This window comes from Patagioenas fasciata, chromosome 22 (assembly GCF_037038585.1).
Source record: "Patagioenas fasciata isolate bPatFas1 chromosome 22, bPatFas1.hap1, whole genome shotgun sequence".
Classification (NCBI taxonomy): Eukaryota; Metazoa; Chordata; class Aves; order Columbiformes; family Columbidae; genus Patagioenas; species Patagioenas fasciata.
Window position 1 is genome coordinate 1,444,943 of NC_092541.1, and position 24,800 is coordinate 1,469,742.

The following is a 24,800-nucleotide window of genomic DNA, read 5'->3' on the forward strand; positions in this document are numbered from 1 at the left end:
TGCCAGCTCCAGTCACGCAGCAAAAGGTTGAGCCGAGGCTGCGCAGGGGAAGGAGGCAGCATCCTGCAAGCTGGGGGGGCAGGGGGTCCCCATGTCAGCCCTTTGGGGGTTTCCTTCTCCAGCAGCGCCCCATGGTCCCCTCTCCACGGGTCTCAAGGACCTGAGCTGCTGCTGTGCCCACAGCGGTGCTGGAAGGGCCCCCCAGCAGGCAAGGAACAACCCCCTGGGTGCATTGGAGACAGCAAGGAAATATTGGGGTCCTCCAGCCTGTGCCCCAACCCCTTCCTTGAGCTGGGGCCCCGTGACCCTCCAGTCTGTTTGCAGCAATGCTGTGAAGCAGCAGATCCAGCCCTGCCAGATCTGCCTGTCCAGGCAGCAGCCTCGGGCGGGGGGTTGCAGAGGTATTTTTAATTTGTCTGAGCTGACACGGTGCTGAGCGCCGTCTCCTTTGCAGAGGGACGGCTCTCTCCTCGCAGCCTGCCTTCCTCCGCTGGGCACAGGGACATTAAATCGGGCTGTCACCACCTTCGGGTGCAAGGGATGCTGCTCCCCTGCATCCCCACCCCTGCATCCCCTCCTGAGCATCCCCCACCCGAGCATCCCCACCCCTGCATCCCCTCCTGAGCATCCCCACCCCTGCATCCCCTCCTGAGCATCCCCACCCCTGCATCCCCCACCCGAGCATCCCCTCCCCTGCATCCCCTCCTGAGCATCCCTACCCCTGCATCCCCTCCTGAGCACCCCCACCCCTGCGTCCCCTCCTGAGCATCCCCACCCCTGCATCCCCTCCTGAGCATCCCCCTGCTGCTCCCGGGCCTCAGTTGCTTTTGGGGCTTGTTACAGATGGAACTTTGGGCACAGAGGGGGAGCAGGGACCTACAGGGCAGCGTGCACCTTCCTGCCCCCCAAAATCCTCCCCATAAAGAGCTGACGCTGCAGCTTTCCTGGGGCCGCATGCTGGGGCTTGCCCACCCCATTCGCATGTGATAGATAATGGGGGGCTCCTCTCTGGGGTTTGCAGCTTCAGGAGCACCAACAACTCCGCTTTCCTGCTGGAAAAGCGTGAGTCATTCCCCAGAGCCTGGCTTAAAGATCTTAATGCAGAGAACAAAAATCTCATCAATACATTCGGACTCGGAGACTTAATATTTTTTGGAATAATACGTCTGGGTTTTCAGTCTCTTCTGTTCAGCTTCGTATAGATGCCATGAAAAACCCTGTGGGGAGGTGCAGCCCCCGGACGTGGGGCTGAAATGCTGGTGGGGGATGTGGGGACCTGGCCCCTCGGCGTCCCCGGTTTTGGGTTTGGTTTGGCCGCTGGAGGCTCAGGGCTCAAATGGAAACTGTGGCTCACGGGGCAGCGGCCGCACTCGTGCCACCGATGATAAATGTGCTCGTGCAGACGGGGCACCTGCCTGCCGAGCTCTCCAGGCACGTCACGGGGGAGAAAAATAGCAATGATCGAATCTGACCGAGGCGGCTGCTGCTGCATAGGAGTAAACAGGAATTTTGCCTTTTTGGTTGCTTTAGGAAGGACTTTGCACGCGGTTCCTTGGTGCTCCCTGTCCCTCTGCTCGGGGTTTGGGCGTCTCTGCTGCGGGATGGGACCGATCTGCTCCCTTTGGGAACTGGGGAGGATGGAGAACCCCGGTCCTGCTGGTGGGTCCCGGTGTGGGGGCTCAGTGGATGCCAGGCGCTACTGGAGCCATAGGAAATGGGACCACGAGCCGGTGCTGCTCCCCATCCCAGCACCGCTGACCTTTGCGATCCCACTCCGGATGCTGCGAAGCAGGGGATGTGGCAGCATCCTGCCTGCAAACTGATTAGAAAGGCTAAGTCCTCTTTTCTTGCTTGCATTAGCACAAGAATAAATAGTGCATATTTTCACCCCTGGGAGCACATCTCTGGTTTCACCCAGCTCCTGTTTGCATTAACCCTGGGCCGAGGTGGCCAGGCAGGAATGTCCCCGCAGTGGGAAGAGCCTCTTGCCCCGGGACATGTGGAGGAGCCTAAAAAGAGGAATTTACTCCTGGGCAGCCGGTCCCCTCCCTGCATGGAGCCAGGTACAATGCAGCCCCTAATCCCCGCACATACCGTGGGGCCGCAGCGCTTGTTTGGGGTCTGATTCTCCATGGTGAGCAAGTGGAGTTGGGGCCAAGAGCATCCCCAGTGCCGGGCACCGTGCCCGTGCTGGGGGGCTGCGGAACAAATGGGGTGTTCCTATTGGGGGACACCGGTGCTTTTTGGGATTTTAGTGTCACAGAATCATTTCAGTTGGGAGAGATCAAGTCCAACCATAACTTAACCTCAGGAGTCGTGTTTGGGGGGAGGCAAAGCTGGTGTAAATTCCTATTTTTGGAAGAAGGCGGATGGCTCTAAACTTCCCCCGTCTTCAATGCTGAAAGACGCTTTGCATCTCGAAGGAAAGCGCCCTGTGGGGTGGTCGGCGTGCACGGGGCGCAGCTTCACGCGCTCCCCACTCGCCGTGTCCCGCGTCCCCACCATGGCCACCACCACCAGGCCTTTCCCGTTGCTGGCCACCGCTAGTGGCCACTGCCGCCGTTGGCTGCCGGGAGCCCCGGCGCAGCCAGACAGTCCTCGCAGCAAGATGGCTGCTCCCATGCTCCCGTGAGCGCGGGGCGGCAGCCGCAGGCTTTGTTCCTGCAGCCACCGCGCTGGGGACACGGCAGCACCGGGGGGGACAGCAGCTCCATGCGCTGAGCCGGGGGCGGGGGATGCCCCACCGCTCCCTGCTTCCCAACAAGGTTTTATTTTGATTTGCATTTTTTTTATGGCTTTGCATTGTTTGGCTGGGTTTGTTAATTTTTTTATTATTATTATTAGATAATATATATTTTTTTTTCCCCCGATTTAAAAAGCCCCAAATCTGGGAAGTTTGCGAGCTCCCCTCGCTGCAAAGCTGATGGCAGCTTTGAAATGGTACGTATGTAGCGGGAGGGTGGACGTGTGGGTCGGGCACGCAGGGCTGGGTGCTGGGGTCGTGTGCTGCTCTGCTCGCCCCCCTGGGCACCTGGGGCTGATGATGATGATGATGATGATGATGCACCCAGGGCTGATGCACCCGAGCAGGAGCCTCAGAGCAGGGGCTCATCCTTTTGCAACTCAATCCTGCCCAAACTTCCCCACAGACAGCGCTCCCGCCCCAGCCGGGGGTGCAGTGGGCTGGTGGGGGTGCAGTGGGCTGGTGGGGGTGCAGCGGTGTCACCCCATCCCGAGCCGTGTCCCCCCAGCTGGGGAGCGATGCGCACAGTGCGGGGTGGCCGGGGCCGGTGCGGGAGGTGCAGGACGCTGCGCCGCGGTGCTCCGCTCCATCCTGAGCTCTCCCTCTTCCTGTGCCCCAACACTAATTACTGCTTTTTTTCTTTCTTTTCTTCTTTTTAAGGTAGCGCTTTTTGCTGGGGCTCTCTGGGGTTTGAGAGCAAAGGGGTTGGTGACGGGGAGGGAATGGAAGAACAACCCCCTGGGGCCGTGCGCTGTCCCGGTTGCACCCAGGGCGCACCGAGCTCCATAGGAGGGACTGGGGCAGTGGGTCTGGGCGGGCTGGGGATGTGAACCACGAGCGAGGCTGTAGGTGACGGCAGAACCGTCCCTTGTCCCGCTTTGGGGACGAGCCCCAAGCCTTGCGGGGCTCACCGGTGCGATCCCAGCCCTGGCAGAGCCTGCGTCCCCGGGGAATGTCTGATGGATCCTGGCAACCGCAGAGCAACCTGGGCTTTGGCTTTTGGGTGGCAAGTCCGTCGCAGTTTCCTAATGTGCTTCCGAGGAGATGCTGCTCTGACCGGTGCTCAGCGGCTCCTGGACCAGCCTGGGGAAACATCTGCAGCTTTGGCGAGACCCCCTGGCTGTGGGAATCGTTCCCTGGGTGCTTTTGGCTGCTGTGGTGTGGGACAAGGGGGAGATCTGGCTCTGGGAAGCAAATTAAACCACGTTAAATTGACTAAGAGCAAAACGCAGTGGGAATCTGTGCACCCGTTACAAATCTTGAAAGCTTTGTGCTCCCTTTGGGCATGAAGAAAACTCCCAGCAGGGCCGTGTCTTGTGGTTTCTCTCTGCTTCCCTGGGAGCGTTTGATGCTGGCTGTGGTTAGGGCTGAGTTTTAGACTAGCAAAGCCCTGCTCTGATATGGGTGGGCTGCTCTGGTCCTTTTGTCCCTGTCCCCCTGCCCTTGCAGAGCTGCGGTGTCGGTGGCTCCACTGCCACCCATCCAGCGTCACCCAGGGCACCCCGAGGGTGCCCCTGCTCCTGGGAGCGGGTGTTTGTGGCTCTGGGAGTCGGGGTGTTGCTCTGACACCTAGATTGTGAGGTTTCCCCCTTCTTCCTGCGGCTGGGGTAACGATGCTGGTTCTCAGGGGCTTTGTTCTTTAGAAAAACCCCAAGTTCCTTGTGAGTTTCTCAGCAAGTCACACTGACCCACACGATTCCCTTCACCCTGCTCCGGGTTCCTCCTCCCACTGTCTCTATCGAAGCTCAATCTGTTTTTTCAATCCAGTTCATGGAAGAATGCAAGGACCAGACTGAGTGGGGCTTAAGTGTAGGGAGGGAGCTAAGTGGATGCTTAAATACTTTTGCTACCTGGTTTAGATATGTGCATAAGTGCTTTGCAGGCTGCAGTAGATGTTTGGAGGCCTGGCTGGAGCGGGTCCTGTGCCCTGGGAGGGATGCTGGGCTACGTGGAGCACGGACCTGCAGCCACAGGACACGGCTTGGGGAGTTTCCTGGGACAGAGAGAAGCAAGGGAGGAATGAAAACACACACGCGTGCGTGCAAGCCCCTGGCACGCGTTCCTGAGTTGGCCTCCGAGTGATCCTGGTTCAGCTCCAGGTCCCTGGCACTCGCGGGCAGCAGCGGGTGCTGCTCCTCGTGGGGCTGAACGCTGACTCAGGGCTGGTTCCACACCCTTGCGGCGCGGAGGTCTGGTCTGATGGGAACCACGTTCGGGTGGTTACAACAAGGACCACACGTGTGCGCGCCGGTCCCATCGCTGACACCCGAAGCTGCCGGTGGCATCGGTGAGGTGCTCGGTGGGGTCCCCCTGTGTGGTGCCGGGACTGTCACCCAGCCCTGTGTGCCCTGAGCGCTGCCACCGCAGCTCTTCGTTAGCAGGCGAGAATAAACGACGAGCCCACGCTGAGGTCTGCAGGGCCCTAATCCCTTTCCCTTGTGTCTCTTTCATCTCCAGTCGAACCCGGAGAGTTGTAATAGACCTTCTTACTAAATTAAATGTAGAGGCTGCTCCTCCGAGGCATGTTTCGGTTCAGCCGTAGTGTTTGATTTCCCAGCCGCAGCAATATGGTGCCTCCAGGGAAAAAGCCAGCTGGGGAAACTTCCAATTCCAATAAAAAATGTAAGCGCTATTTCAATGAGCACTGGAAGGAAGAATTTACCTGGCTGGAGTTTGACTATGAGAGGAAACTCATGTTTTGCATAGAGTGTCGGCAGGCGCTGGTGAAGAACAAGCACGGTAAAGCGGAGAACGCCTTTACCGTGGGCACGGACAACTTCCAGCGCCATGCCCTGCTGCGGCACGTCACCTCGGGCGCGCACCGCCAGGCGCTGGCGGTCAACCGGGAGCAGCTGGCTTTCGAGACCCGCGTCCACGGCCGCCCGGAGCTCCGCTCCGTCATCAAGGTGGAGGTGAACCCGGCGAAGGTGGCCGTCCTCACCACTGTCTACTGGATGGCAAAGGAGGAGATCCCGGATGAGAAGTGCTCCTCTCTGCTCGACTTCCAGAAGTTCAATCTCTGCCAGGCGCTGCTGGCCCCCGAGCACAGCGAGTTTTACCACCCCAGCGGCATCAGGGAGATGCAGGTGTGTATGTGGGGCTGGGGGCTCTGCGTTTTGGGGCTGGGTGGTGCTTGCTGGTGCTGCTGGTTGTGGTGGGGAGCTCGGTGCATCCCAGTGACCTGTTGAGTGTCGCCAGCGCTCTCTTGGCTCTTTTCTGGGTGCTGCGTGTGCAAGTAGGAGCCTGAAGCACAAGTTCCCATCCCGTGGGCCCTGGTGAAATGCAGGGTGACAAATTCAGAGAAGGGAACGGAGCTGGTGAGGGGCTGGAGCACAAGTGTGATGGGAGCGGCTGAGGGACCTGGGGGGTTCAGCTGGAGAACAGGAGCTGAGGGGAGACCTTCTGATCTCTGAACTGCCTGAAAGGAGCTTGGAGCCAGGGGGGTCGGGCTCTGCTCCCCAGGAACAAGCGCCAGGAGCAGAGGAAACGGCCTCAAGTTGCACCAGGGGAGGTTGAGGTTGGATCTGGGAACAATTTCTTCCCCAAAGGGCTGTGGGGCATTGGAACAGGCTGCCCAGGGCAGTGCTGGAGTCACCATCCCTGGAGGGCTGGACAGACGGACATGAGGTTCTCAGGACATGGGGCAGTGCTGGGGGTGGGGGAACAGTTGGACTCCATGGTTTTGAGGGTGCTACTTTCTTGGTGGTGTTCCCTGATTTACCAAACCAGGAGAAGGCGATGGGCTCCATCGTGGCCACGCGTGTGATCCCAGGCACATCTTCAGGAGCGTCTTCTCCCATCTGAGCCTTCCAGACTGCCGGGAGGATGAAAGCTCAGGAGTTCAATTAGCACATGAGAACTGTGGGTTTTTCCTCTTCTGCCCTAAACTGAGCGATCAGGAAGATCAAGTAGCCAGAGAATTTAGAAGGGATTTTCTTAATTTTACAAATGCTTCATGCCTGTTAAGATCAAATTAAATTTTTAGTGAGTCTTGGCCGTTTGCCAGGCTTTTTAGATCTCTAAAGAACCTTATTTTGCTGCAGATAGACTGAATCCACTAATTAGATTTCTCAGCCTGAAGTGCTACTTGCAGCGTTTGCACCCACCAAGGAGTTTTTCCTTTCACATTGGGGAATTCTCCTGAAATGGGGAAAAACCGAGGAAAGAAGGAAAAGATGCCACACAAAGTTTTGCTGCTGCCTGTGCTGGGCTGGTAAAGCATGAATGTAGCTGCTGAATTTGAACTAAGGCGGTGGGTTTTTGGCGTGCTGTCAGTCCTGCGGAAGCCATGGGGGGCTCAGGGTAGGGGACCCCCCAGGTCTCTGCAGCTTCGCTTGGTGCTTGGGCTGCAGGTCAGGAGCAGGAGGAGATGGGATGTTAGGAAAAAATAGAGAGTGATTTCTAGCTTGTGCATCTACTTTATGTACAACTGACTCAAGGGCTTCTTAGGATGAGAGGAAATGGCCTCAAGTTGCACCAGAGGAGGTTGAGGTTGGATCTGGGGAGCAATTTCTTCCCCAAAGGGCTGTGGGGCATTGGAACAGGCTGCCCAGGGCAGTGCTGGAGTCACCATCCCTGGAGGGTTGGACAGACGGACATGAGGTTCTCAGGACATGGGGCAGTGCCGGGGGTGGGGGAACGGTTGGACTCGATGAGCTTGAAGGTCTTCCAACCAAAATGATCCTATGATTCTATTCTATGATTCTCTCTGCACCAGTTTTGGGGTGATCTGAGGGCGGGAGCCTCGCAGCTCGCTTTGCACCGGGTACCGAGCATCTCCTGGGTGCTTTTGAAGTTCATATGTGTTTCTCTTTCCCTCCCCGCCTGCCCCGTGCATCTCCCTTAACCGGCTCAGGCAGCGATTGCCAAAGTCCTACACAACGAGGACAGGCACAGGATCAAAGCTTCGCCGTTCGTTGGGTTGGTGGTGGATGAGACGGTGGACGTCCTGGAGCACCGCAGCCTGGCCATGTTCACCACCACCGTGTCCCCATGCAACGGGCAAACCTCCGCCACCTTCTTGGGGAGCTTCGAGCTGCCGGCCGGGGAGACCTCCACGGTGACGGGCAAGGTGGGCGAGGTGATGCGCTCCTTTGGCATCCCCACCATGAAGATCACCTGGCTCAGCGCCGACAGCACGTCCCTGGTGGCCGAGCGGCTGAGCGGGGTGGGGACGGCGCTGACGTCCCTCTGCCCGCTCCTGATGGAAATGCACTGCCTGGCCCGTGGGAGCTCCTTGCTGCTGGCCGAGAGCATCGTCAGCATCGAGTATCTCCAGAAATACGAGACCACCGTGGATGCCGTGTACAGGCTCTACTCCAACTTCAGGGGGGAAAGCAGTGGCCTGCATGAGTTGCGGAGTGTCCTGGACCTCTGTGAGATAGACCTGGGGAGCTCCAAAGCCATTCACTGGACTTCTATTTTCCCAGCCGTGGAAGCCATCGATTCCTCGTGGCCCACGCTGGTGCTGCTGCTGGAGAGCGAGGCGGAGCGGTCGCCCGTGGCCCACGGCCTCTGCGAAGAGCTCAAGAAATTCCAGTTTGTGGCCTTCACCAAGATCCTCCTGGACGTCCTCCCCATCTTCCAGAAACTCAACCGCTTCTTCCAGATCGAGGACTTTGACCTCTCCATCCTGAAGCCCATCGTCTCCGCCACGGCCACCACTCTGCAGGCCCAGAAGAGCGCCAGCGGCCAGAACCTCCAGGAATTCCTCAATGAGATGAACGAGCACCCGCAGGATGATCGGGAGGGCGAGAGCCGCCTCTACTATAAGGGTGTTGAGTTGGCCAACTGCTCCAAGGTGCACCTGAAGCACTTTGAGTGCCTGAAGGAGAACTATTTGGAAAGCGTGCGGGGCAACCTGCTGGACAGGTTCCCCAGCAGCGTCCTGGAGGCCATCAGCTCCTTCTCGGCCATCTTCAACCCCAAGTGCTACCCGCAGTCTTTGGAGGACATTGGCAGCTACGGGGTCAGCGAGCTGAATTTTCTCCTAGAGGCTTATTCCCGGGTGGTGGTGAGCGAGAGGGCCCTGAGCGATTTCCCCCTCTTCAAGCGGATCGTCTTCAGCCTCAGCCAGCTCTCCTTCAAGGACCTCTGCGTCAAGCTGGTCTACAGCAACTCCGAGATGCACGAGCTCTTCCCGGACTTTGCTGTCCTCGCGGCCATCGCCCTGGCCTTGCCGTTGGGCTCGGTCCTCACCGAGAAGATCAACCGGGGCCGGGAGCTGCTGAAGCGGGGCCGGTCGCACCGTGCGAAGGACGAGGGGCTGTCCGACCTCATGAAGATCGCCATCGACGGGCCGGCCATCAATGAGTTTGACTTTGCGTTGGCCATCGAGTACTACGAGAGCATGAGAGAGTCCGGCTTCATCGTGACGCAGGTGAAGTGAGCGGTGGCCGGTGAAGACGGAGCCCTGCGGGCAGGGAGCCGGGTCCTGCGGGCAGCCCTGAGCGTCACCTCAATGTCACCTTTCCCCATCTTTGGTCACCACCAGGGCCGGGCAGCTGCTGGTGACCTGCTCTGTGCTGGGGAGAAGAACCAGGATCCTTCACAAAGCTGTGCTGGTCCCACAACCACCCTCTTTCATCCCCCAAACACCCATCGGAATTGGCTGGAATTTAAAATATTGGGGCCACCTGAAATCCCAAATTGCGATCAGGTGTTGTTTTTTGGGGTTTTTCTTTTCTTTCAAGGGTTTGTTATCATTTTGTTTCAGGGAGACGAAGGCGAACCTCCCAAGCTCAAAAATCACATCACCTTTGCACAGTGGTACCCAGCAGCTCTGACTTAATGCTCTGCAAAAATAGCTGATTTGGGTTGTTTTGGAGCCTCGAGAGCGAATGCAGAAAAGGTGGCGCACCCTTCTAGCTCCGTGGCACAGCCCGAAATGCCTGGCGGTGTCGCGTTGGTGTCCCTTGCACACAGCACAAAACACCTTCAGCAGTGGCATCAAGTCAAGATCGTTTCAAGAGCAAGAGATCTAGAGGATGACATTGTGGTCGCTGAGGAAATAGTGACTTTGAAATGCATCATTATGTATATATGTGTATGTGTATATATATAAACATATATATAAATATATATTTAAAATATCTATCTTAATTTTCCTAGTGTTTAAAGAACAAAGATATCTAAAAGGACTTTTTTTTTATTGCAATGAGAGAATAAATGGTAAGCAAGGGTCCGAAAGTAATAAATAGCAAATTCCTGATCTCTTCCGAACGGCATCACCTCCCTGCGCTCGCTTTGCACTCTGAGCTCTTTGCAGCCTTGCAACTGAAGAAAGAGCCTTTGAACAGCAGCTTTTGGGACAAACCTGGGTTGTTTAGGTTGTGTTTTTTCCTTGTAAGCATTTGTTTCACCCTGGAGCATTGGGGATGCACGGTGGCCGGGGGCTTGGGCTCCAGTCCTGCTGGGCTCAGGTGTGTGAGTGCGATGGCCGAGCTGGGGAGTGATGCTGTAGGGGGTTTGGGGCTTTTTTGGGTTGTAACTCAGAGGATCTTTCCTTTGGTTCTGTCGGGGTGGGTTGAGCAAACCCTCCTGACTGATTTGTAATCTGCAATAAAGCCAACGCAGCAGCCCGAAGCATCACAGCGGTTTAATCCTGAGCGTTGGGTCCTCCCGTGGAATTCGGCTCCGCTCCGTCCCTGGGTAAGTTCACACCGTCCTGCAGACACAGGGGCTGTGTCTGGCAGGGTTTGACCCCATGTCCGTAACGCTGACTGTCCCCCTTGGTCCCATGTGGTTGTCACTAGTGATACGGAGGAACTGGGGGGGCTTGGTCCTGCTGCTCCCCATCCTGCAGAGATTGTAGCACGGAGGGTGTTGGTCTCTTCTCCCAAGGAACAAGCACCAGGAGCAGAGGAAATGGCTTCAAGTTGCACCAGGGGAGGCTGAGGTTGGATGTGGGGAACAATTTCTTCCCCAAAGGGCTGTGGGGCACTGGAACAGGCTGCCCAGGGCAGTGCTGGAGTCACCATCCCTCTGCTGTACCTGTGCCATGAGGGCGCTTTCTGTCCAAACCGTGCGTGTCAAGGAGGAGGCTGTGGCTGTCAAAAGCTGGAAATAGGAGCATTTAGCAGGCGGTGCTCACTTGGCCCTTCCTTTCATTTGGGATGGGGGAGCTGGTCGTGCTGTGCGGGGGCTGCTGGGGCCACAGAGCAAACCCACCACCCCTGGGCAGCTGCAGCATCGTTACCTCCAGGGCCAACAGATCTGCTGCTCTGTGGTCTGCATCATGTTTGCTGGCTCTGGTTGCTCTGGGAGGCTGAGGCAGGGCAATCTGCTAATTACTGAAGTTCCTAAAGCTGGAGCTGGTGGTGCTGAGGGTGCTTTGGACCCCGAGCAGTGCTGGGGGTGCTCCGGTGCTGTGGTCTTGCTCCAGTGTTGTGGGTGGGTGTTGCTCTTCTCTTGCTTGCTGGCATCGGGGAGCGTGCACATGTGTTTCCCGCTGGAAATAACTGGAGTGAATTCAGCTGATGCTTGGCCAGAGACAAAAAGCTTTAAAGCCGCAAGTAAGGAATTTAAAACACCACCAAAATTTGCTGAGAACACCTACCAAATGGGAGGGAGCCAGGCTGCTTCTGTGTGAATAAACAGCTCCCGTCTCCATCTGTCCTGTGCAGACTCTGCACCAGATGCTCCTGCAAGGCAGCCGGCGGCTGCCGAAATGGGTCCTTGGCAGATTCTCGTGTCGCTATGAAAACCCACAGCGTTGTCCCTGCCACTTCCAAAGGTGTTTTGTTTTGTTTTGAAGGTTCATGCATACATAGTGTTAAGGCACAACAGTTGCTCTGATCCGCCTTGCAGGGGACTCAGGAGAAAACCCGCTCCAGACGTACGTGTGGTTGGTGCACAGAGCTAAGAGATGGTGGGGACAGGCTGGGGACAGTGGCCAGGCACAGTCCTGGGTGGGACTGGTGGGATGGGAGCTGGGCTGAGCTGATGGCTGCAGGCACGGGATGTGTGGCACCACGGCGGTGATGCCATGGGGTTTGGCATCTTTTGGTTGGGATGCTCAGCTCAGAACAGAATTCACCCTCCCTGCAGTGCTGATGGGGGCAAAGTGACCCCCCCAGGCTGCAGCAAGTGTTTGTGCTGGAACACGGGGCTCCTGCGCTCCCCTCCTTGCGCCAGCCCTTCGAAACGCTCCGCGTCCTGTCCCAGCAGGACCCCAGGGCTGTCACCGTGGGGTTGTCACCATGGTGCTGGAGCAGTGTTTGCTGCATCGGTGGGGGTTCCTCTGCCAAAATGGGGGGAGACACCAAAGCCAGCGCTGCAGCGGGGGACGGTCGCACTCTGGAGCTGCAGACCGAGCATCTGGGGATGCCATTCACCAGCAAAGCCCATCCTGCCGGTGGCCGTGCCCGTCACCTCGGGTAAGGTCGTGTCATCCTATACAGATCTGCGTGCCCTGTCACTCTCCCCAAACCAAATCCCTTTAATTGAGTGCCTAATTAATACCTAAAAATACAGCCCGCAGCTGCCGCCGGAATCTGCCCTGCAGCAAAGGTAAGGCAGGAGCCGCAGCGGAGCGGCCCCGTAACCTTGGGAAGGTGCCCCAAGAGCATCGTGTGGGTGCCCAGTGGCCCAACGGGGGGATCGGGGGGTCACTCCTCACTGGGTAGATCTGCTGGCACCAAGGCTGCGGCTGCTCTGCCCGTCTGCCCTCTCTCTGTTCGTGATGCTTGTGCTTTCACGATGATGTGGGGTTCAGGCGAACCGAAGCTGATGGTGCCTTTGTCCCCGTGCCATGTGGCTGCTCCTGTAGCTGGGGGACAGCGAGCCCGGGGCTCATCCCCTGTGCAGCAAGCGCTGGGTTTTCTCCCTTTGCCAGCTGCAGACGCGTGGCTGCTCCTCGCAGGGTGCCCGAGCGGTGCTGGTGCTGTTGTCCTGCACCCTGGGTCTTGTCTCCTTCAGTGGCAAAACCAGGAGTGACAGGTCCTGCCCCCCCGGCTCCATCAGGATTTCTGGGCTCCTCTCTGCGCCTATTTTACCCCTGAACTCCAGACCCAGCCCAGAAATACGTTCAATCCATAAATTTGGGCTTGAGGACGCGCCGAAGTGGCTTGGTGTAGCTTGGCCTTACCGTGGCCATCCCCAGGAGCCCGTGTCCCCACCACGGTCCCCCGGAGCCACGTGCCCACCCAGCACGGGAGCTGCTCCCTGGGGACCAAACCCCTTGATCACAGGGTTTCACCAGCACGGTGGCGTTGGCTGAGCTGTAAATTCCCTTTATTTGGTTACTGTTGATGAGGGGGGAAGTGTTCGCTTGCCCTCTTGTTCCTCCCAGTGGTAAATCAGATATATATATATATTTTAAGGCCAGTGCAAATTGCACTGACAAAAGCAAGAGGAAACTCTTACACTCCAGCCCCAAACGCCTTGATTGCATTCGCTGCTGTGGCGCGGGGTCGCGGCCACGTGTGGGGGGCTGGAGGGTCCCTGGGGGCCGCGTCCCCCAGTGCCGGCCGTGCCGTCTCAGATGATTCGATGCAGAAATAGCGTTTCACGCCTCAGAAGGTTAATGCTGCACCGTTCACCCATTTCTGCCTGCTCTTGCTCCCTCGCCGCTGCTGCTGTAGTCGTCTTTATTTATTTTTAAACAGTTTCACAGATTTCCCTTCTGGGCGACTCTGGAATTAACTCGATCAATGCACGCCTGATGAAGCAAAATGTAATTTGTCCCCGGAGTCAGGCCCGGCTCGGGGACAGCTCTGGAGCCGCTGAAGAGCCGCCCGTGTCCACTCGCCCAGAAAGAGGTCGTTGGTGCCCTCAGGGCCAGCGCTGGCTGCTCAAATTCAGAGAAAAAAATCTTCCGAAACTTTGAATTTCAGATTGGTGTCTCGGCTCCTGCGCCGGTTTCTGTTGGTAGAGAGCGAAAAGCAAAATGCAGCAAGAAAGCGGCACCAACCTGCTGCCGGGTTCTGCGCGGCCGCTGTTGGGGTGCAGGGAGGCTGGGGGGCAAGTGCCTTGGTACTGTCCCAATGTGGCACTGGTGGTGATGGTTCTTGGGCCGTGGGGACACTTCCCGGTCTGTGTTTCTGCTGCGGGAGCACCCAGCACCCTGGGGCATCGGCTGCGTTCGTCCTCTCGTGAGGGTCTTCGCAACACCGGGGGTCAGCGGGTGGAGGGTGATGCTTCGCTATGACCAGTTAGAGGTGGAAAAGAACCCAGAAATCAATAGAAAAAATATCTATATAGATATATATATAGATATATACGTATATATTGGCCTTGTCTATGTTCCAGGAAAAGGGATGGGGCTGCCCAGGTGGGCTGGAGAAGGCGTGAAGATGCGAATGGGCTTTTCTGGCTCGCAGTGTTTTGAACGCTTTTCTTATTAATTGTGGTTTATTCACTCATTTGTTTATTTGAAGTTGGTTCCTCCTCGCGCTCAGGGCTGCGTGTGGGCTCAGGGCTGCGTGTGGGCTCAGGGCTGCGTGTGGGCTCAGCCCAGCCCCTCCATGGGGCAGGGGGTGCGCTGGGATGGGGAGCGGGTGCAGAGCCCCCCTGCTTGTCCTTCCCTCCTTCCCAGGGGTGTTTGCTTTTTAAACTGAAAATTATTAACAACTGCGGGCTATTTTATAATCACACAGTGGAGCTCGTGGTCAGCTTGTGGTTTTGGGGGAGCCCATGCTTGAGGGTTTCCACAGAAAATATGTGTGGAGGGGTAGAGCTGGGGCACCCACATCTCTGGGATGGTCCTGGGGGGACCCAATATTCACAACTTTTGCAAAGATGCTTGGGGCCAGGGTGCTCCTTTGGCTGCTGGTCCCATGGCCACCCTGAGCTGGGACGTTTTGCCAAGAAGATTGGGAGCCCCCAGCAGATCATCCAATGTGCCGTGTCCCCACGTGCTGTGTCCCCACACCACGAGCTGGGGCCACCAGCGCTAACGCTGCTCTTTCCCCTCTGCCTGCCCAGGTCCCTCCGGACACAGCAGCCCCCTCTTAGCATCGTTGCCCATCCCCGGCCGTCCCCTTCATCCCCCCTTGGACATCAAGCACTTCTTGACCTTCAGGCTCAACGGGACGTCACCGCTCAACCTCTTCCCCAACTTCAACACGGTGAGTCCTGGCGGACGGGTGGGCATGGGCTGCTGGACCCCTCCTCCGTGCAATGGTCCCTCTTCTACGTGGCACCGCTTCTTGAACCCCGTTAGATAATTTTTGGCTTAATTATCGGGGTGTTTGGCTGCTGGCCACGAGTGCAACGCGCCTGCCCATAGCTCGAAGCGGTACCTGCCCAGCCAGCTCCCTTGTATACCAGAATTATAAAGATGGTTCGTTTTAACCAAGATCAATTGGATTTTGCTCCTGCAATCAATAGTAATAAAGTAGCTCTGGAGAGCAGTTCATTAGCTGAGAAATAAATAAAGGAAAGAAGGAGGAGGCAGCTGAAGATACAAGGAACGTGGCTGGTGCTGTGGGTGAGCCCGGTGACTTTTCCCACCACCCGGTTGGGCTCGAAGTCCCCAACCTTGAACCTGGACCAAGTGCTTGGGTGTCTCCTCCACAGAGGCAAAGTGGACGTTTCTGGGTTGTTTTGTTTCCCTCGTGAGCCTGGCAATGGGACTTTCCTGAGCTCCCTCACCCCCTCGCTCGCTGGCCTTTTGTAAGCGGTTTGAGATTAAACATGCTCAGAAGGTGCAAATTATCACCGAGATCTTCAAAGGCAGCCGGAGAAATTAAGTGCAGGGTTCCTGTTGCTGTTGAATGGGATTCAGATGCCTAACTCCTTTAAGCTCCTTTGAAATCCCAGCTCTAGCCTGTCTCTCCCTGTGCTAACAAGCAGAAGCACAGGAGAGGAGGATGTTTTTGATGCCATTAAGGTGCCTGCTCTTTGTCTGGGCTCCTTTTTTTAGGCGCTGGAGTCAGTAGCTCACTTGAACCAGACCGTGCTGTTTGTTCTGCGTGGCTCCCGCCTGCCCTGCCTTGGCACGTGTTCCCCAGAGTCGCGTTGCTTTAAAAACAATACTGATAATAACGTGGAGAATGAATCTGGCCCTTGCTGGAGCCGCACGGCCCCGTCGCGCTGGTTCCGTGCTCGGTGGAGACTCCTCAGGTTCGGAGGATGCGTCGGACACAGGGCTGGAGATGCTGGGGGTCTGTCCCGCCTGTATGGGCACTTTGAATTAATTACCTTAATTGCTCTGAGCTCAGCCAGGTCTGATCAGCTGGGGTCGTGTTGTGTTCGTGCTGCTGAGGCTGGGGGTGCGAGGGGTCGGTGTTGGGGACCCCGAGCGGAGTCCCCATCGCGGGATGCAGGGCTTGAGCATCGCTGTGCCCGGAGCCGGCCTGGCAGCTCGTTCCTCTGTCCAAGCGACCACTGATGCCAGGTCAGAGACCCCACGTGGCAGCTGAGCCGCAGGGGTGATTTGAGAGGGCGGGAGGGGGCATGAATCAGAGCACTTGACTTTTTGGGAGAGCTACCGTGAGTCGCTATAAAAAGCAATCGGAGGGTTTGCCTTTGCTTACCCGGCGTTGCTGGGGATGCTGCGTGGGATTCGGCGTCGCCCTGCACAGCGGGAGCTGTTTGCATCTGCTGAGCAGAACACTTTGCACTCTGAGCAGGTCACAAGGCTCTCATGAACCCAGCAGATGTTTTACTCTGGAGCGAGCGAAACCTTTCCAAGCCAAGCTCTGCCACTTAAAGCAACAACAACGGGGGAAAAAAATCTTAACACAGAAGGTGTGTTTCATGCTCGAAAAGTCCTTTGCAGCTCTTGGGATGTTGCAAATCCCCAGGACCCCGCAGCGTCTTGCAAAACCGTGGCAGGAGATGCAATCTGAACTGATGCTGCGTCCCTGTGAATTCCCGATTCTGACCTCGCTGGCTGGCAGGGAGCTCAGCGCAGGGATCTCTATTTATATCGGTAGGAACATCCAGGGATAAATAAAGTAATGTGAGTCAATAAGAATTGACTAGAAAGCCGAGATCTTTATTCTGCGAGTGTGCGGTGCCCAAAGCCAACCTCTGCTCCCAGGTCAGTTCTGCTGGAAACCACCAGGAAGAGCTTCAGGCCCCCCATCCTGGCTGCTGGTACGTACGGCTGTGGCACAGACCAGGAGGAGAGCTAGGGGGTCCTTTTATATCCAAAATAGCGGGGTGTGTGCATACCTTAGGGAGGAGTTTGTATTTTCATTCGGAAAGAATGAAAGAGCCAGGGGGCAGTGCCAGGGGTGAGGGAACAGTTGGACTCGATGATCTCGAGGGTCTCCTCCAACCCGAATTATTCTATGATTCTCCGGTTCTAACTCCTTGCCGTGCCGTGGGGCTGAGCGGGGGGGATTGGCAAAACCACAAGGCATGTGAAGACCTGGGTTCGTTCCATCGCCTTACGCCCCAGAAGGACAAGGGGACCCTTTGGTGGGGCCACCAGTGCCACTGCCCTGGACTCGGTGCTGGACCGCGGCCCCCGTGCCGCCGGCATCGCTGCCAGGTTCAGGTTGATGCCAGGATGGTCCCTGCCCAGTTTTGCATCCTGGTGCAGCATCTCCCTTCCCTCCGCGTCCCCCTCCACCCCCAGCCCTGCTCCTGTGGTGCTCAGGGGGTGGAGGAGCCGGTGCTGATGCTGCTGTGAAGGTTAGAGCTGCTTTTCTTTCCTTTGCGTGAAAAAGGTGGGTGTTTCTCTTGCAAACAAGTGCCAGCCCCGCGTCTGCCTGCAGACTGGCAGCGCAAGGCTGCTGCCCGTAGCACGTCGCAATGTTTGTCATCAGGGTGGAGCAGCATCTTTGCCATCTGTAGCTTCCTCCAGCTCCCTGTCGAACCCCAAATGCCTCTTCATTTATATGCCAGATAAGTGAGTAAAATTTCATAGCAAACAGGCACTTCATTAATCACCTGCTCTTACCATTCTGCTCACTCCTGGAAAGGAATTTGGGGTCTTGATAATGGCTCTGTTGTCCAGGCATGTGCCTCGAAGACTGATGCACCTGTCTCAGCAACGAAATAGCTTTGCAGAGAAATACGATCGCCTGCAAACCCAAGGCTCTGCTGACAGCAGGACTCAGATAAGATAATCTTCCTATGCCACAGGGTAGGGGAACAATACTTGCATTATAGATTATAGCCACGCTCAAACAAAGAGCTTATTCTTATTTTCCCTCCCCTTAATAAATGCATTTTGTTTAAAACAATTATGGCTTTTCGAACAAGTTTGCTGCCTGGGCTGAGGAATGACTGGGCACGGAGACAGAAGGGCCGGGGGCTGTCATCAGCCTGCACCCATCTGCAGCCCCCGTGTGCTGTCCCGACACCGACGGCCCCACGGAGACACGACCGACCCCGGAGCTGTTGTGTCCTGTGCATGGCAGGCACGCGTGGCTCTGCTTGTGCCTTCGGCTTAGCGCAGGGACGTTTCAGCTCCCTGGTGGAGAACAGGAGGATTCATGGCTGGTTGCTCGTTTTGATCATCTCTGCACCCCGGTTTTGGGGGTTTCTGCTCTTGCTAAGGGTCTCAGAAAGCTGCCCTGGCATTGGGAGGTGGAGGGAAGCAGCTGGGAGCTCAAATAGATACCAATAATTTGCCACCTGGAGCACTGGTGTCTGTGGTTGGGGGAGAAGGGACGGGGGGTGAAAATGGGGGCACAGTGACCTGGAGAGGTTGGGGTCCACAGGCTGCACCCTGCAGCAGCCTCATCCCCTCTGCCAGACCACAGCAGGCGTTGGGCTCCTGCCCGTTTGTTTTGGATGGTTGGTTTAAAAAGGACGAGAAGGGGCATCCATGCAGCACATGTTCCCCGGTGCCCGCGGTGCCTCCGCGCCCCAGCCACCCATGCTGTCCACATAGTGGCCACGAGCTCTGCCGGTGTCCTCGGCGAGTGTGGCGGGGACAGGGACGGGTGGCTGTCCCGGTGTGTCACCCAGCCGCCCTCTGCCCTCCCTCCCTCCCGTTGCAGATGGACCCGGTGCAGAAGGCGGTGATCAGCCACACGTTCGGCGTGCCGGCCCCGCTCAAGAAGAAGCAGTTCATCTCCTGCAACATCTGCCACCTGCGCTTCAACTCTGCGGTAAGCCGGGCTGGGGGCGCGCGGGGCCGGTGACAGTGCCTGTGGCTGGGCAGGAGCATCCCATAATGGGACAACACACAGACACCCGTGGCACAAGCAGCAGCTCATAGAACCATAGAATCATTTTGGTTGGAGAAGTCCAACCATTCCCCCACCCCCGGCAATGCCCCATGTCCCTGAGAACCTCATGTTGGTGTCTGTCCAACCCTCCAGGGATGGTGATTCCAGCACTGCCCTGGGCAGCCTGTTCCAACGCCCACAGCCCTTTGGGGAAGAAATTGTTCCCAGTTTACAATCAAAACCTCCCCGGCGTTCCTTCCCCAGCTGCCATTCCCACCGACATCTCCCAGATGCTCCCCGGGGCTGCCGTGTCCTCTGTTTGTCACCTTGGCTCTTTCTGCCCCCCATCATTTTGTTCCCAGCTGCCTTGGTCTTGCTGTTTGTGCTTAAGCTGCTTTGTCAGCCTCACCAATTCATATCTGGTCCTTGGGAGCTGAGAATAACCTTTCCTGCCTTGGCTTCCTGGAGCTCTGGTGCAGCAGGTGTTTGTTTTGTTGGGTTTTTTTGTGTGTTTTTTTTCCCCCTGCCTTTTATTATAAGTAAATCAACCACCTTGTAGAGGGGAGGAAGCGAACATTCATTGATCCCTGCGGTAACGAACTGCACGCAGCTGATCTTTTGTGGGCAAAACTGATTAAACGCTTTGAAAGGGAATTCTCCCACAAAGCCGGCGGGAGAGGGATGGGGATTTGCAAGCAATGGGGATGGAAGCGGAGCAGCAAGAGCCTCCTCCGCACAGGGAGCCACGCTGCTGGAGATGCAGCCCAGGATACAATCGGCTTTCTGGGCTGCGAGCGCACGTCGCTGCCTGCGCTTCGTGTTTGGCGGCGCCGGCTGCCAGGAGCTGCTCTCACGTTCCCCGGGGCCGCTCGGATGTTGCGTCCTGGCCGGGCTGGCTCTGCCTCCCGCGGAGGTGCCGTCCCAGCCCGGCCGAGCTGCAGCAGCAGCGCCCGGGGCCGCGCGTTGCTCTGCCAGCAAAAGTCAGCGTTTCTCGGCTTAATTATTCTGCTCCGCAACCAAGCGGCTCCGGGAAAAGCATCACTTTCCTGTTCCAAGCTACATCCCAGGCGAGAGGAGATGGGCTCAGGTTGCACAAGAGGAGGTGCAGGTTGGATGTGGGGAACAATTTCTTCCCCAAAAGGCTGTGGGGCATTGGAACAGGCTGCCCAGGGCAGTGCTGGAGTCACCATCCCTGGAGTGTTCTCACTGATGAGGTTCTCAGGGACACGGGGCAGTACCAGGGGTTGAACTCCATGATCTTGGGGGTCTCTTCAACCAAAGCAATCCTGTGATCCCATCCCGGCTGGGAGTGCGGTGCGGGGCAGTCGTTCCCACCTCGTGCTCCCGCTGCCCCCGCAGGCAGCCGGTGCCGCTCGGCCCGTCCCTGCCCGTGTCCCCGAGGTCACGTCTGTGTGTCCTGGCGCAGACCCTTGCGCACCATTCGTATTTCGGCGCGGCGGCGGTGCCAGGTGACCTACTTAGCCTGCAGCCCGGCCCCGCTATCCGCTGGAAGTTTATTGTGTTTGCTAATGAGGCCCCGCGCTCGGATGGACCTTTTGCTTTCCCACGTACCCGTCCGGCACCGCGCAGCCTCGGACACCGTTCCCAACCCTCGGAAAGCACAGGGGGAGGGAAGGGGAGGGATGCTGCTTCTTCCAAAGCCCAGGAACCCTCAGCTGGCCTCGGAAAACACCATGCAAATTAATGCGTGCTGCTCAGTGGTACAGTGTCCTAATTCATATTGCGTTTACTTGCCCCAAGTTGCTAAACCGTGGTTGTTTTGGGGCACAATGTGGCATTGTCCCTGGCGGCGGAGTACACAAATGTTTGGGTGGTTTTCTTTTGTGTGCGTTTTTATCAGTTTGGTGCAGGCACGAACCCATCAGCGTGCGCTCCATTATTCAGCGCTCGCCGGGAGAACGGAGCCCTGTGAATGCGAATCGCATGTTGGACACCCGTGAGCTCACAATGGGAGACGCGTCCTCCCCACCGACGGGTGGTTTTATTTCATTTTTCCTGTTAACGATTACTTGTTCGTTTCCGAAGTTGTAAATTTTGCCTGAAAGCTTCCTTTAAAAAAGCGACTTGATGCGTTTAATCGGAGCGGGGTCCTTATCTCGGCTGTGCAATGCGGTGATGTCTTAGCAGAGCGATCCATTGGCGTAAATACGTTTGTGTGCAGAGGAATCTGGTGGGAGGAGGAAGGCAGCCTGTGCCACACCCAGCCAAAAATCATACAACCACAGCATCATTTTGGTTGGAAGAGACCCTCAAGATCGAGCCCAACCATTAACCCAATGCTGTCACCCATGTCCCTAAGAATCTCATCTCTGCATCTTTTAAACCCCTCCAGGGATGGTGACTCAACCGGTTTATATTTATAGATATAAATGGCACCTCTAAGGCAGCCTCAGCCCCAGGGACGAGTGTCACCAGGGGAGGTGGCTGTGCTGGGAACGTGTCCGAGCAGCCACAGCCCGGGGCAGACCCCACCATTCTCCCACATCCAACCGTCCGTCTGTCCGGTCGCAGCACCGACACAGCCGCCCTGTCTGTCCCTCCCCAGAACCAGGCAGAAGCTCACTACAAGGGCCACAAGCACGCGCGGAGGCTGAAAGCCATCGAGGCCATGAAGAACAAGCAGAAGGTGACGGGGGCTGCGGTGGTGGCCACCAGCCAGGACGGGGCCGCTGACTTTGTCCCCAGCCCCGAAGGCAACGGGGAGCCCGGCAGCACAGGTACGCGGGCAGGGGCTGCAGGGGGGTCTGTTCATCCTCAACAGGAATCACAGAATCACAGGGTGGTTGGGTTGCAGGGACCCCTGTGGATCCCCAGCCCTGCTCACGCAGGGTCCCAGAGCAGATCACACAGGATCCCAGGGGGTTTGAATGGCTCAGAGAAGGAGACTCCACACCCGCTCTGGGCAGCCTGGGCCAGGCTCTGGCACCGCAAAGGAAAGAAGTTTCTCCTCATGTTCAGATGGAGCCTCCTGTGTTTCAGTCTGTGCCCCTTGCCCCTCACCCTGGCGCTGGGCACCGCTGAGCAGAGTCTGGTCCATCCTGACACCCACCCTGAGATATTGATCCATGGATCAGATCCCTCTGAGCTTCTCTTCCCCAGCTCAACATCCCCAGCTCTCTCAGTGTCTCCTCATCACAACGATGCTCCAGACCCCTCAGCATCTTTGTGTCCCTCGCTGGACTCTCTCCAGTAATATTTTGTCCATCTTAAAAGGGTGGATGTGAGCAGGTGGCGCCTGAGCCGGTCTGAGCGAGGACAGGGCTGCTCTCTGGAGAAAACCAAGCACAGAGAACTTGTCTCTTTCTGCCCATTTCTTTCTTTTCCCCCGTCCCGCCAGCTCAAACCATCGGTCTGCAGGAGCCGGAGGGGGGGTGCAGCAGCCTGGGGGTGACGCCCGGCGCCGAGGAGTCGCCCACGGAGCTGTCGGGCAGCGTCACCTCGCTGGGCTCCCCGCCGGCCTCGGAGCTCTCGGAGGGGACCTCGGATGTCACCAGCGTGGCCTCCTCGGCCGCGCAGGCAGCGGAGGCGCAGGCGGCCGAGTCGGGCAGCAGCGTCAGCTCCGTCCCCGAGGGTGACAAGGAGGGGAAGAAGAGCAAGCAGCACCTGTACTGTCCCACCTGCAAAGTCACCGTCAACTCCCTGTCCCAGCTGGAGGCTCACAACACCGGTAAGGATGGGGACATGGGACAAAGCCCTATCACCAAACAGCCTTGCAGGGAAGCAGTGAGACTTAATGAGTGTTGCCTTAATTAAAAAAAAGGTTAATTAAGGTGGCTTGCAAAAATAAGTGGTGGTGTTTTACCTGTGCTGCAGCTTACAGAGTGAATTTTAGCAAGGTCAAATGCTCTCTTATTGTTCATGTCTTTAATTAAAAGACATTTTCAGGTACATTTAATCAAGTGATTAGAGGCTACTTCATATTCCATGGCAGTTTGGCCTGCGGCTGATGGCACCATGAGCACCAGGGCCCCTTTCAGCCCCAGGATAATCCTTCCAAAAGCAGCTTGGTGGTCGTTTTAAGAAGCCCCTTGGGCACCTAAGGAGTTTCGGAGCCCAGCACAAGCGGTGGCTCATGGGCTGTGCCCAGCAACCCCCCAGTTCAGCAAGAACAGGAACCAGTTCCCCCAGCCCCAGCTGCCACCGGGGCAGCAGCAGCAGCTGCGCACAGGGGTCGGCTGAGGACACGGCTCCGGCTTAGCTGCAGACGTGCCCTTTTGCTTTTGTCAGCTCCGGTTACGAATTTAGGAGCTGATTTGGGAAAAACAAACAAGCAAACAAAATGTTTGCAGGCTTGCGCTCCTCCGTGGCTGTCACACGGATTCGGGCTCCTTGCTTAACGCCTTAAAAAATAGAATGAATTAGCCGTGTTTTAAATTACTTGCCTACCCCCACCCCGCTGTCCCCGCGCCGGCAGGGGTGGGACAGAGCGCCCTGTCCCCAGGTGTGTGGGGATTTCGGGTTCCTCCTTCCCCTCCTCCTGCCACCACGCTGGGCTATTCCTGGCTCCGTGGCCGGCTCCTCTGTGACCTTGGGCACGGCTCGGATGCTGCAGCACGGCCGGCGACACGTGCCCGGCTCTGCAGACTGCGCGAACGCCCGGGGACAGGCGACAGGCTCCAGCACACGCTGAAAATAGCAGTTCCTCCGAAGGTCTGGCACACGGAGAGAGATGGGGGGGATGGCTCCGGGAAGCTGAGCGTTTCTGGTCTGCCCGCAAAGCGCAGCTGGCCATGGGAGTTTGGCAGGGTTTGGGAACGGGCTGTAGCATCCGCAGCAGGAGTCTGGACACGCGGGCAGCTCCGTGTCCCCTCTGCCTGCAAGGCTGGTGCGGGGACCAGGGTCTCATGGAGTCGGGGATGCTTGGAGAGCATCCTTGCTGCAGCACTCGGCACAGCGCTGGGATTTTGTTCGCAAAGTCAAGCGTCTGCCCGTGTGTCCCCTCTGCCACCCAGGCGCCAAGCACAAGTCGATGCTGGAAGGTCACGGCACCCAGTTGCGGCGAGGCCGAGGCAAAATCCTCTCCCGGGCAGGGCACAAGTCCAAGCGCATCGGCAACAAGGGCAGCATCAACATCCAGAACAAGGCGTTCCACTGCCAAGTGTGCGAGATCTACGTGAACTCGGAGACCCAGCTGAAACAGGTGACGGTGCCAGGCCTGGCATGGCCCTTTCCCCTGGGAGCGCAGGGACACCGGGGGCTCGGGGGTGCGAGAAGGTGATGGGTGTCCCTGTGGACCTGAACCACGCGGTGCCGTGGGTCTGTCCTTGCGGTCCTGGCTCCCATGACGGCGCTGTCTTCCTCTCCAGCACATGAGCAGCCGGCGGCACAAAGACAGGCTGGCGGGGAAGCCCCCCAAACCCAAGTACAGCCCCTACAACAAGCTGCAGAAGAACGCTGCCCTCGCAGTGAGTATTCTCAAGGTATCTGTCTGCCCGCAAATCACCCGCTGGGTTTGCTCTCCGAAATGTCATTTGCCGTGTCAGCCATCTCTTGCAATAAGAGATACAGGGAGTGCTTTTCTTAAGGCCTCGGTTCCTGTGATCAGAATTAACCCGCTCCCCTTGGGGAGGGCGGCTGGAATGGTGAGGGGTTTGAGTCTTTATTTGTGGGAAAGCAAGCACAGGAATCATTGCGTGCCCTCTGGCAGCAGCGTTCGTGATTCTTCCACCTGTTTGGCCATTTCTGAGCAGGAGAGTTGTGAGTCGGGTGCTTAGGGCTGGCTTGGTTAAACCAAGCCTAAGTGTTTGCTTGCAGAGATGTGTAGCTTAGCGGAGAGTTCGGCAGCAAAACTCACGCCAGGGCACCAGAGGAAAGCACTGCGGTGGGGAATTGCAAAAGCCAGGGCTGGCTGATGGGGTTGGGGACCTCCCTGTGGAGGTTGTCACCACGCGGGTGTCCCTGTGTGCTGGGAGCAGCCGAGCCGAGGGACCGTGGCTGTGGGACGGAGCGTGTGTCTCACGGTG

The 24,800-nt window shown here is 57.4% G+C and overlaps 2 protein-coding genes across 7 annotated transcripts in view; both read left to right on the plus strand.

Moving 5' to 3' along the window:
* ZNF385C (zinc finger protein 385C) overlaps nucleotides 1-24,800 on the plus strand; it is a 62,543-nt gene that overhangs the window by 34,944 nt on the left and 2,799 nt on the right. For 2 of the 4 annotated variants that reach the window (XM_065856359.2, XM_071798230.1), the window contains 6 exons: nucleotides 14,669-14,811; nucleotides 18,646-18,756; nucleotides 21,383-21,554; nucleotides 22,175-22,504; nucleotides 23,790-23,977; nucleotides 24,144-24,257. In XM_065856359.2, the coding sequence (XP_065712431.2) occupies nucleotides 14,669-14,811; nucleotides 18,646-18,756; nucleotides 21,383-21,554; nucleotides 22,175-22,504; nucleotides 23,790-23,977; nucleotides 24,144-24,257 (1,058 nt within the window). Of the gene's footprint in view, nucleotides 1-11,911; nucleotides 12,121-14,668; nucleotides 14,812-18,645; nucleotides 18,757-21,382; nucleotides 21,555-22,174; nucleotides 22,505-23,789; nucleotides 23,978-24,143; nucleotides 24,258-24,800 lie in introns of all 4 variants that reach the window. The other 2 variants (XM_071798231.1, XM_071798229.1) reach the window with 2 other exon arrangements.
* C22H17orf113 (chromosome 22 C17orf113 homolog) lies at nucleotides 1,892-9,838 on the plus strand. Of its 3 annotated transcripts, XM_065856357.2 has the most exons (4): nucleotides 1,893-2,765; nucleotides 2,880-2,940; nucleotides 5,201-5,829; nucleotides 7,599-9,838. In XM_065856357.2, the coding sequence occupies exons 3-4, from the start codon at nucleotides 5,311-5,313 to the stop codon at nucleotides 9,129-9,131; spliced, it is 2,052 nt and encodes a 683-aa protein (XP_065712429.2). In that variant the 5' UTR covers nucleotides 1,893-2,765; nucleotides 2,880-2,940; nucleotides 5,201-5,310; the 3' UTR covers nucleotides 9,132-9,838. The 3 variants fall into 3 exon arrangements, with proteins under 3 accessions (XP_071654329.1, XP_065712430.2, XP_065712429.2); XM_071798228.1 differs by having other exon boundaries at nucleotides 1,892-2,940; nucleotides 3,404-5,829; XM_065856358.2 differs by lacking the exon at nucleotides 2,880-2,940 and having other exon boundaries at nucleotides 1,892-2,765.